General features: G+C 45.9%; 1 protein-coding gene across 16 annotated transcripts in view; it reads right to left on the reverse strand.

The window, feature by feature from the left end:
• foxp1b (forkhead box P1b) overlaps positions 1-12,479 on the reverse strand; it is a 152,683-nt gene that overhangs the window by 54,847 nt on the left and 85,357 nt on the right. For 15 of the 16 annotated variants that reach the window (XM_047332984.1, XM_047332996.1, XM_047332992.1 and 12 more), the window contains one exon: positions 855-989. In XM_047332984.1, coding sequence (XP_047188940.1) covers positions 855-989 — 135 coding nt within the window. Of the gene's footprint in view, positions 1-245; positions 476-854; positions 990-12,479 lie in introns of those variants that run through there. The other variant, XM_047332999.1, reaches the window with a different exon arrangement.

The following is a 12,479-nucleotide window of genomic DNA, read 5'->3' on the forward strand; positions in this document are numbered from 1 at the left end:
TCACACTTTCCCAACCCTCACTCCTCCTCCTTTGCTCCATCCCTCACAGTCTTCACCCACCCCTCTGGTGGGCTTCTCTATAGCACCTCCTGCTGCTGGTGGCAGGGACCTGCCTCCTTTAAAAACCCCAAAAAATTCAGCTGTGTGTGTGTGTGTGTGTGTGTGTGTGTGTGTGTGTGTGTGTGTGTGAGAGACGAAAGGCAAAGAGGGAAAGCATGGAGCTTCCTCTGCACGGCCGGACTCACTTCTCTGAGGGGGGAATGCAGCTCTCTCACTTCTCTCTTTTCTTCGCCCTCATTTCCACACTTTCTCCTTCTTTTACCCAGGCGGCGCACGTCCTGAACTGAGCGATGCGGTCAACGACACCTCCGCATGAAATCAGGACCAACCGCACACACTGACGTGTGTGTGTGACTGCACTGGAACGATCGCGGCACTGCTGGATGAGCTCATGTGATCTAAACTGGCCACACAGAGCCTTTCCTTAACAGTCTGGCCCACATTTTACACCACGGCACCCGTTTCCACGTAGCCCTGCCTCTAATGTTCTACGTCAAAATGTGTGCGTGTGTGTGTGTGTGTGTGTGTGTGTGTGTGTTTGTGTGTGCGCTGCTAAATCACACATAATGCAGAGCATAACATAACTGCAAATGTTGCACCGCCAATTTTAATTTCCTGTTGTGAACCTATTCTCGGGCTGGGCTTTTCTCGCACACCGTGTTCTAGGGAGAGTTGTGAAAGTTTGCTTCTTCTTTCTTTTGGTATTAGAGCAACCACAAAGTGAAATAAGTGATCTGATCATCACCAGTCAATAAATAAGGGGGTTTTTGAGAACGACAACATATTTACAGTACCTGAAGGCTTTGCTGCTTGTCGTTGGCTTTGGGGGATTTGCGGCCAGTGTTTTGTTGAGACTGCAGTTGATGCGACTGCTGCTGCTGCTGCTGCTGCTGCTGCTGGAGGAGTATCTGCCGCGCCACTTGTAGAGCCTAACAGAGAAACACAAAATGTATATATAATATTTTTTTTTTTTAATTGTGTAATATAATTGCTAGAAGCACATATGCTAAAAGTCCCTCGAGAACACTTTGATGCATATTACCAGAGCGGACACTTTACCCCCTTACAACAATATTCCCTTGGCCCACAGATAACACACAAACATCACAGACGATCTTTTAATACTCACCCGCTTAGAATCATAAAGCCGTGCCTGGCATAAACATTTTCTCCACAAACACAGACGCGGAACAATGCTCAGATGTCAAAACAAATTCGCTGACGAAAAAGGGGAAAAAAAGATGAACTGCAGCAATCCAGAAGAAATATTTATCTGCTGACAAGTTGCACTAACAGCAAACACAAATTGTCAAAGACACTAATCAGTACTTTTTGATCCTCCTTTAGCTCAGTCAAACTCCCCTCCACAAAGCAAATAAAAGGCTTTATGGCTGCCTCAAATATCTGTTAAAGGACACGGCCTTCTCAGTGGAAAACAAAATACAGTGCAGTCACATGTTTATTACTCCAGCTACTCCCTTTTCCCTTACGATAAATAATCAAACATGCCATCCAGAGCAAACAAAGCTGGAGAGAGCCGGGGGGAAAAAAACACAGAGGTCTTGAAAACGGTCAGCGATACCAAGAAAAGCAAGCGTCGTGTTCCCACAGTGAGCTGGCCAGCCTCACACCTCCACCAGCAAACCATCTGGGTAAATAACTGGCCTCATTCTTTCCATGTTCCTCAGACGATTGCTCCCACAATTAAACAAACAGACATGGAGGCAAGTCCCAGCTCATCACACACACACACACACACGGACAATCTATGGAAGTGCTCCACTCGATTCTTTTAGAAGTTCCGAAAGTCTAGAGTTGAATGGTGGAATGTGTTAACAGGAAGAGCACAGCGCACCCAAAAAAGAGAGAAAGAGTGTTAAGGCGATGTGTGAACAAGTTGAGTGAAACCTGTGAGAGATTTCGTGAAAGTAAGATGTCTACACAGAAATGCCAAACAGAAAAGCTACGCGGACGGACGAGGGAACCAAAATAACTTTTGGGAATTGGTGTTTAGTGCCGCTGAGGGGAACCCCCCTCCCCCCTCCACTAAGGTCAGACAATTCTTAAACACAGAAAGAGAAGAGACGGTTGGGGGGGGGGGGGGTTGGAGTGAACAGCTGTATGATGGTCTGTGTGTGGGTGTATGCGCTGACCCTCCCAAACGCACGGCTGTCGGATGACATCATGAGGCATAAATATGACCACAAGCTACAAAGAGGCCACACTCCTGGCATTTCACCATGCTAAACTTTGAAGTACGTGCATTTTCCTTCTGCCCGACCGTCTCCGAGCTCTCATGTAAAGACAGACGACGCTGGGGCAACATATCTCATTCTGCATGCCTAATTGTCCTCCGCTTTGAAATTTGTGGAGGGGAACCCCCCCCCCTCCGCGGCAAGCGAGTACACTCATAAAGAAAGTGTATAAATTGAAACAAAGAACTATGGGAGCAAGACTCACTCCCACACATGACGGCGATATTTACTTTACTTATTTTACAATCAAGGCATATTACTCACTTTTTTGCCACCCCTGAATTTTTTAAAAAGCGACGTGAGATTGTCTCTCTTCCAGAACATGATGATTATTTTTTTCTACCAGATTTAAAAGATTTTTTATTGATTATCAAAATAACATTATTTCAGAAATGCTAGAGTAAAATGTGTTCCCATTAAAAAAGTGAGAGTCAATTGTTTAATCGATTAATTTTTTTGGTTAAATTGTAACAAATTATAAGGGGGTAAAAAATCACCTTCCTTTCCATTGACATTTCAAAGGACAAAAATGATGATGAAATCACATTACAAAAGGTACCAGAGTCATCAACCTTTAGAATAATACTCAAAACATTAATATTGACTTGGGTAAGGTACTGTGATTATTTTGAAATACCAGCTCTGGTAGTCTACTCATGATAAAATGTGACGTGATGATTTAAGAGTTACTAATACAGCATCATAAACCCCAAAAAAGTTAACTTCCAACTCACTGAATCAGACTCTTTCTCTGCAACACCGACTACTCAAAAGGAAATGTGAGAGAGAAGAAAGAAAGTCACATGCTACGCCCATGGTGTGGTGTTACGGGCACATTGAAGAGTAAACAAAGTTCACTGTTTTCTTTTCCCTGTAACCGATGACACATGCAGTGAAATGTGTGTGTCTGGGTTTACAACCGAGGGTGTTGGAACAAAGAGAGTTGAGTCAACAGGATATGATAGGGAAGTTCAGACAGTAATGGATGAAGAGATACGTTTCTTGGAAGTCTTCCATCACTGTCATCTTCAAATTAAAAAGAAGAGAAAGAAGGAAAAAAAAAAGAAAAGAAAAAGGGGCAGACTGCAAACTTGCTCAATGATCAGTTACTACAAGTAGATGCAGACATTGTAAAGCTGTCGAGATGGGGCGTCGAGATGTACGTTCATATATCAATATTCAAGACGGCTGTGATGTAAACATTGAGCTAATTAATTTCATCATATCACTCAACACATTAATATTAATGTCCAGCAATCAGCAACTAAGCTTGACCTCCACAGTGTCCCAGACATGTGCATGTGTGTTTGAACTGCCCCCGCCCCTACACTCGTATTGTATTTCAATACTATATGATTCATTAACAGCATAAAGATAACAAGCAACAGGATCACCATCATGACCGCCTTCAGGTAATGTCTAACGTGCCTAAAGTGGAGGAGTCACATGACTGTTTCAACAATGAGGGCATTTCGCAACATCGCATGACAGCGTGACAATGAAAATCAGCCTCCTGCTATTCTCGTCTAAGGCTTCATCAAAATGATTATTATTCAATTTTTTTTGGTCAAGACATACATATGGCTAAATAATTCTAGAGTGTGACCGTTGAAAGCCAAAGACACGAGATGAGTACATGCTGTAGTCACGTTATGAGATGTAATGAGGGTAAAAAAAACCCTGTGCTGTGAGGTCTGCTCCGCGTTCAGGAATGTTTCCGTCGTGTTTGTATTTTTAAAAAAGGCCACTGGAGCTGGCATGCCTTCCAGAGGCCTAATGCTGGGCTAAAATAACCTATTGTGAACCGTCACTGCACTGTTTACACAGCACCCACACTCCTCTATTTCAGAGCCCCCCCGCCCCCCATCCCCCTTCTCCACTGGTCCTTATCGTCTTTTGATCTCTCATTCAAAAGGACTGGACGCCTGATAGACATGCAAGTGTAAGAGCAGCGCCAGACAGAATGCGATAAACTGGAGACCGACGACAGGTGCGAGGCTTTTCCAGTGCACGGAGACGTATAATGGCCCAAACCGGATGACAGATCCGCCTGAACCGAGTTACAGTGATACAGTAGGCCGGGAACGACTTGTGTACGCGGTGAACGGTGAAGCGGACACAATCACACTTCATAACTTTTTTTTCCGCAAAATGTGCAACCACCGAGATGCAAAAATCTAAATAGAACGGAGGAAATCAGGGTTTGTGACATTGTGCAGTTTAACGTCGTCTTCTGCCTAGACACACGGGACTGCAAAAGAGCTGTGATAATCACCATCTGAGGTTGTCTGGTATAGGAACACACCCGCACCACCGTGCATGCACTTCATGTGTATATATGTTCACACACACCCTGTGAACCCTCCAGGTGCTTTTGATGAGAGAACACCCTCCGGCACATGACAAGGCTTTATCAGCAACAAAGACGTTGCAATTTGGTATCCTTGTCATTTGCAATCCTCTTTCATTTCCCCCTCCCCGTTTTAAATGTGTTCAAAGTTCACAGCCTCTCCCCCCGTGCGAACGCAACTTCCTCAATAAACAACAGGCGGTTTTGATCTGCATCTACTTTCACACCATATTAGTGGATCGAGGCAGGAGCGTCTCTTATGTCCCTGGGCTATCACGCTGTGATAAGGGACCTGCTAAGTGCTGGATGTCTTTATGTGCAGTCTGCACATGCGGATTATTTACAGGCTTTGGGGTTTCCTGCTGCTAAAGCCAGCTCTGGGTGTCTTACAAATCCCAACTCAGAGCATCGCTACAGTCAGGTCTGCTCTCTGCTGAATCCCTCGCTGCACCTTCTTCCCACAATGGCAAAAAAACACCCCAAAAAACACACACACACACACACGCATTTCAGATATGTTTCTCCCTGTCTTCTCTTTATGCAACTTTACTGACCCGCAGCAGCAATCGCACACAGCACCGACAGCCAAAAGTCCAAGGGAGGCATCTGAATCACTGCACCTGCTTCAGATGTGACAAGAACACGCCGCTCACATCACGCCGTTAAAAGGTCCAGAGAAAATAGACGATGTCGGGAAATGTGATGGGGAAAACATTCCGAGGGGGGGAATCGTTCCGAGTCGCTCCACCGGGAGTCGGACAGTGGGAAACGACGGGGCCAGCGATGTTTGTTCAGGCTCATCAACAGGGAGGCCTCCTCCTCCTCCTCTCGCCACAGCTGGGGAAGACCTTGAACGTGAAATGGTTTCGAGCAGATTGCTCCTAATTGCTAGAAGATGTGCGAGCAGGTGTAACCGGATCCCTGCGGCCACTCAGAGGAAAAAGGAGGAGGAAGGAGACGTGCATCTGTTTGTCTGTCTCCGTTCTTGTGAGTGTGGCCGTGTGTGCTTCAGTGTATTTACTCTGCGGCCTGGTTTCACCGGGCTTTATTATTAGGCAGGAGAGTGTGGCTCGGAGACGGCCAGCAACAACACGACTAATAGGTTAGCTCTTGATGTAGTCGGGCACAGTTGACACCGGCCCCTCTGGTCTCACTCCGCAGCCTCTGCGGGGCTTCCACACCAGCAGCCTAAATGTCAAGGTTATCTGCCTGACTTTCGGACTGATCGCACGCCTCGACTCACCTGACATTTATCACTTCTGCGTCTGCTTCCCCCTCGAACACAAGGCCCTTTTTTTTCCCTCAGCGGTAGCCTCGACAAGCCACGAGGCCAGGCACTTCTCTCAAACATGCTTCTCCACACAATTTCGCCACCACACGAAAGGGGCAGTGAGCGATTCTGGAGAAAGCGTGTTTCTCTTTCTTTGTTGTTGTTGTGATTTTCCTGCTCAGGCCAGGCAAGGTACCGGAGACCGAGGCACCACCCGCTAGGCCAAAACCGCAGCGTTGCAGCCACCCGGCAGCACTGCTCACAGTGTTGTGTGGTGCGGTCCGCACCACTTTTATGGGGTTTTCCATTTACAGAGCCTGGGCTGAGTCCAAACCCAGATTTGGACGCACACACAGAACCGACAGCTAGCAGACTGTGAGAAAATCTTTGCTGATTTTTACGAAAAGTGTTTTGATTTTGGAATCACTTACTGCCCCTTTAAGCTAATGTAGTGTAGTGTAAGCTATCGTAGTCAGAAGCTTTTTTCCCTGCAAGATGACTGATAGCAGATATGGGGTTGGACAGGTGTTGACTATGAAAACATAGTTGTAGGATTCACTTGGAATAATGAGATTTTAATTGAAATGCATGTGTTTTTGTTTCCTTTTTCCAGGGGGTGATTTTTTAAACATGTTAGCGGATTAGCAGTGAGGATCATGTCTATTTATATTAATTTATTAATATGATTTTTTTTTTCACCTTCCTCTTTTCCTCGGTGATAAGGACGTTTATCTGCAATGCAAAGCAGGAAAAGTCTGGTTTCCCAGTAAGTATATAATTAATGCCATTTCCAAAAAAGCCACTCCACATGGAAAACAGGGCACCGATGCTCAAACCTTGCACATTACGGGGCCCTCGCAACAACACTCTCCAGTCTGTGTTTAGATTTCCAAACTAATTCATGTGGAATACATAAATAAATCAATGTTTTATACCCACTTCAAACCATTAGATTCCCTTCCTTTGCGGCACTTTTCAACTAATCTATTAATATTTATGACAACTCTAAACATTTCAAATAACCAAGTTTAAACAATAAGGCAGTGTGTGCACTTACATAAGACAAAATCTGACTTTAACAAAAATGTTGTTTTTTTGTCAAGCACACCTCCCTCTGTGACACCCCCTCCCCATACTCGCTCTCCCCATAACAGGTAATGCAGTGCCCTGACAAATGTATTTTTTTTAAAGGAAAAAAAAAACGACTGTAGGAAAAACAAGACGAGAGCAAAGTTATTAACTGCGAGGGGAGATAGAGGAGAGGGCTCTGTGAAGCAGGACTGATGATGGAGGGAGTGGAGTGAGGAGCGGGAGAGGAGGGGGTCGGACAGATGGAGGAAGAGAATAAGAGTGCGAAAGAGAAAAGAGAGGTAAAACGGAGATGGAAAGAGAGGGGGGGGGGGGCAAATATAGCAGAGGGGAGGCGGGGGTTGCAGGAGGTGCAGAGGGGAGGGTAAACAGTGCCCCAACCAGGCGGCTCGGGTGCTCGGAGCCTGGTACAGAGGGGTCACCGGCCCCTCTCCCCCCACCCCAAGCCCGGCGAGGTCAGCTCAGCTATGCCGGGCCTGACAGCTTCCGTTTGCTGTGTGCTCGGCGTTTGTTTGGATTCCCCAGCCTTGCTTAGCCAGCAGCTTCACAACAGATGGCTAAAGAAGGCCTCTATTCAGAGCGGTCGGTATCAGAAAAATCACACCAAGGAAAGTACACAAGCTGCAGACAAAACACACAGACACACCACACACACAGTCACAAACACATGCAAATGACATGGATTGTCAGAGTTGCACATGCTGCAAATGAAAGAGGGACAAATAGGGTTCCTGCTGGCTGCAAACACTTATTTCATTACCCGCGAAAAAACGCATGCAAAGGCAAAATGATGAAAACCCGCGCGACGGCATGCACACGCGTGCTCTGAGTCGTCTGATTGTACCAAACAACTTCCTGGGATGATTCAATAACTGAGCAGATCTCAGCGAAAGCATTTCCGCACGCTGCCATTATTAAATGAATACTGTGTTTATTACAGCTTTAGTGTGGTGTAAACGCGTAAACACCCTCCCAGAGTACAAGAGGAGCTGTCAACTAAATATTGTTTCCCTCACGAGTCGCTCTTCCGCCTCAATTACGCCTTTCAACGTCGCGGGCTCAGTATGATAAAGTGGCAGTAAAAATCATTCACATTAATACACCATTGTGCATCTGCTGCTAAAGGTAATTAAAGAAGTAAATGACTCATAAGAATAGACATATTAGCCGCAAAATGAAAGGCAACTGGGCTGCCGCATGAAAATATGTACCATTAAGATACTGCAATTTCATATTGGGGTAATCAGCTCCACTAGCCTGATGCTGATTTAATCCACTCCAGTGGAAAGTCTATCAGCGCACAGCCGCGTGTCACTGTCTCTCTTATGTCTGCCCGCCAAGAGCCAGGCATTCTGCTTCAGCACTGAACGACTCCACTGAAGGAGGGAGGTCACACACAGGCAAATCAGCCGGCGGAGAAGTCATTGCTAAGGTGTCATTTAGAGGCAGATGGAGAAAGGGAGGGAAAAAAAAATAAGTATAAGAGTGAGAGGGGGATAAAATCAGCTAAGAAGAGTAATAAAGAAATAAGCAGGCAGAGCACAAATGATCTGGGAACAAAGCAGCAGGCGGATCTCAGTAGCCCCTGTCTCCCTGACCTTAGCTTTTTGTTCTGAGCATATGATGCCTCGGGATGCCCACTACTGAACACGCCGATAATATCCGTCAAGTTGATAAAGTGGGAGGAAAAAGAAGCGGAGGCATTGCCAACTGTGCTGGGTACTTAGATGGACTGTTAGAAAACACACTCACACACACACACACACTCTCCTCCCGATTGCACCTTTGGTGGAAGTGTTGCATCACTGTGGTAGCGGGGAGTGTTGTGCTTGGGAAAACGGGCGATTCCAAAAGCCCAGCGTGAGACCGGGAGCAGTGTGAGCAGATTTTATCATGCTCGAGCGATATTGTTTAGAATGGGAAGATCTATCTGCCCTGGTCTCATGGACGGGAGGACTCAACATCGTCTGTACACCGGAGACTTCCGCAATTGGACCCGTAAAACCCCCTAAATCTTCCAATTTAGTTGTGGTGAATATAAATGAATGTAGTCTGCACGCAGTATGGTGCATGGGAAGGGAAGGGGAGATCAGACGGTTTCCACTGCGCCGCCTAAACGTAACGTGTTGTCAGCTGACCACTCCTCTGACTGCACCACGGGGCACGTTGATTATCTCAGTGTAGATGCAAAAGTAGCTCGTCCTGATGAATAACCCTGCTAATCAGTGAAGCAGACAACAAGCGTGACACTGCCCAGAGCGAATTTGGACCGCTCCCGTGAAGATGGATGTGTAATGACATCTGCCCAAAGAGCAGACAAACATCATCTCCCACTAATGTCATCAAGAAACCACAAAAAAAACCCTCTCTTCTTTGTCCCGCCACGGTTCTATGCGTCTTGGAACAACCGTACGATTTATGGCGAGTCTTTGTGAGGTTTTTTGCGACTGTACATCTTTTCCCACTGATGCTCACCGCCTTGAACTGTCCTGACCCGAGACCTAACACATCATGAGCTGCCGAGGGAGAATTCCCTGCGTGTGTGTGTGTGTGTGTGTGTGTGTGTGTGTGGAAGGTGAGTTCCTCAGAAGGAGAGGATTTTCTATAAATCACAGGCCAGTCCAATTGGCTATGGATTGAGTTGCAGTGGGGAGAGACAGCTCCCTGGGAATAGCAGTGTCTCTGTTGAAGTCATTCCAAGATGGGTAATATGATCCTATGCCGCCAGGAATAAAGAAAGGCAAAAGGAAGAAAAAAAAAATCTGATTGCCGCGGCCATAAAGAGGAATAATCTCCAGTAGGGTCCAGACACATCACCCGTCACACTGGACAGTAATGTATTACCGTCTCACAGGCAGATGATGTGACACATGGTGGGCCTCACTTTTTCTTTTTCTTTTTTCACCTTCTTCTTTTCTTCCAGGAGTTATCAACCTTCACTGAGTTGGTAGGAAGGTGTGGAGGGGAAAGAAACCAGGGGAGGATGAAAACGCTCTCTATAGTCTTGACAAAAATTGCAACAACTGTCCTAATTAAGGGCAATAAAACACTTCTACATCCATGATTTTTTAATGTATTCTTTAAAGCATATAGAGTTATTAAAAAAGCATCACAACACAGCTTAAAAGAGAGTTTTCTGATGAGCAGGATTATGTTTCATATAGGCAAATGCCAACGGTGTGAGGATGCCATACAACAAAAGCACATAGTTGAGGTTCCTTCAACAATCCTCAGCTCTGCGTTTAAGGTGACCTTAAACAACTTTGACAGGAGGAGCCTCCCAACGTCCAACCCCCATATGTACATGCGGTTAGAACTGCCAGGTAGTTTCACCAAGAAGACTGTTAGCCACCCAAAGCTTCAGCCATTTTACTTTTACCTTTGGTGTGACCTGTCGCTGACGAATGCCGACAACGGAAGAGCTGTGACCTGCTCTAAACTTCCGCGGGTCACAATTCTCTCAAGTGAACTGGCCGTGAAAAAAATCAAACATCAGTGGTGAAGCCTAGTGAACGACATTATTCCCTCACCAACTTGAATAAAACATTTGCCAATAGTCCAGATCGGAGTATTTAATAGATCTAATAAAGACCAAAGAGGAGCAGGGAAATGCTAAACATTTGGTGCCACATTCGGGAACTGAGGGAAATGCCATTAACACAATTATGACACCCGGTTTCCTTTAGCTTTAATACAATACCTGACCTCCAGTTGTTTGATGTATCCTACTCTAGAGATAAAATGTTAGGTACTCGTAGCGCGGGGCTTGAGATTAGATTGGCCAGCCACATTCATAGTTCACCGATTTCACAAATCCTCTTTCACTTCAGCCTTGTTCTGGAGTGTTTATGGACTAACAAGTCACAGGAAAAAAAGAAGGAAAAAAAGTCCATTGAGCGTAAGCACTTTTCTAAACCTTAATTAACATGCAGAGTGCACTGTGGTGACAGAATTGGCCGCCCTCAATCTGCCCGAGCCACCTTCAGCTTTAGGCGCTGAGACCTGCAGGCTGCAGGCTTCAATGAACGTCGCGGGAGAAGATGATCGCAGCTCAAATTAAGTTATGCGCTAAGCTCGGAGGGCTCGAATAAACATGTGATGGGAATATTACACTGCGGGAAAAAAATGAGGAAGCAGAGGGAGGAACTATGGTTAAATTAGCCCATCCCGATGCAACTTGGATGCCATTTGATTTAGTGCAATTGACTGAGTCATTTGTCCAGATGTTGTTTTCACTGATGCACGTGTACAATAAATCGCCGCCCAGGTTTTTCAGACAGAGACACTTAGCAGCAGTTGGTGTGAATAAGAGGTTAAAGCAAAACGCAGGTGGCAGAAGTAGACCAAACAACAAGCACTGCAGGAACCAAGGGCATGTGGGCTATAGAGCTGCTGGGGTGGTGGGCAGGGGAATGACAGACTGCTGTTCAACTCCATTAGCTGCTATGTGAGAGGGGAGCATCTAGCAGCACACGACCTGTGAAGAATCTTAGATCTCGCTCTATCTTGGAATGGGGATTGCCGCATTAATTCTGGGAAACTGTAATCTCTCAAGCAAATCAAATTACTCTCATTAAGCGCGGGAAGAAAACTGCCTCCGTAATAAGTATGTATAAAAAGTATTTATTACCAATAATCACCTCTTTAATATGAGCCAGCTTACAACGGCTTTTATTTTTGCTGATTAAGTTTAAAAAACGGGGGAAACAAGGAAGGGCACATGCTCGTGGGCGCACACACGCACGCACGCACGCACGCACGCACGCACGCACGCACGCGCACACACACACACACACACACACACACACACACACACACACACACACACACACACACACACACACACACACACACACACACACACACACACACACACACACACACACACACACACACACACACACACACACACACACACACACACACACACACTAATACACAGCTCATGGAGTTTATGAGAGCGGTTGATACAGTGATTAAAGGGGAGGGTAGAGGGATACATTGCTTGAGGGCCTTGGAGAGGACGTGCCTCACCTAGTCATAAAAACACACCTCTGTCTTTAAAGCCAGCGCCAGAATCACTCTCTGTAGGTTCACTCGGAGGTGAATCGCTAAAAGAATTTACATGCAAAGTAGCACATGTCATCACCCAGACGGTGCACTCGCAACACGCAGAGCTACGCCGTACACTTGGCATACACTCGCTGACCGCCACATATTTGTAACGTATTCGTGAGGTCGGCGGCCTGACCCAGGGCTGACACCCGCAGAACAATAAAAACACACACAGCTGCTGCAGACTTTTTTTTTCTCTCCCTCTGATTCGTTTGCATAATTTGTGTAACAACAAGCCAAGCTATTGCACCAAACAGCCAGTTAATGTTATGCATGCATGTTTTTTTAGTTTTTTTTTAAAAACAGTGAATGAAGCTAAAAAGCATTGTGGGGCATAATG

Source organism: Scophthalmus maximus, chromosome 6 (genome assembly GCF_022379125.1).
Source record: "Scophthalmus maximus strain ysfricsl-2021 chromosome 6, ASM2237912v1, whole genome shotgun sequence".
NCBI lineage: Eukaryota > Metazoa > Chordata > Actinopteri > Pleuronectiformes > Scophthalmidae > Scophthalmus > Scophthalmus maximus.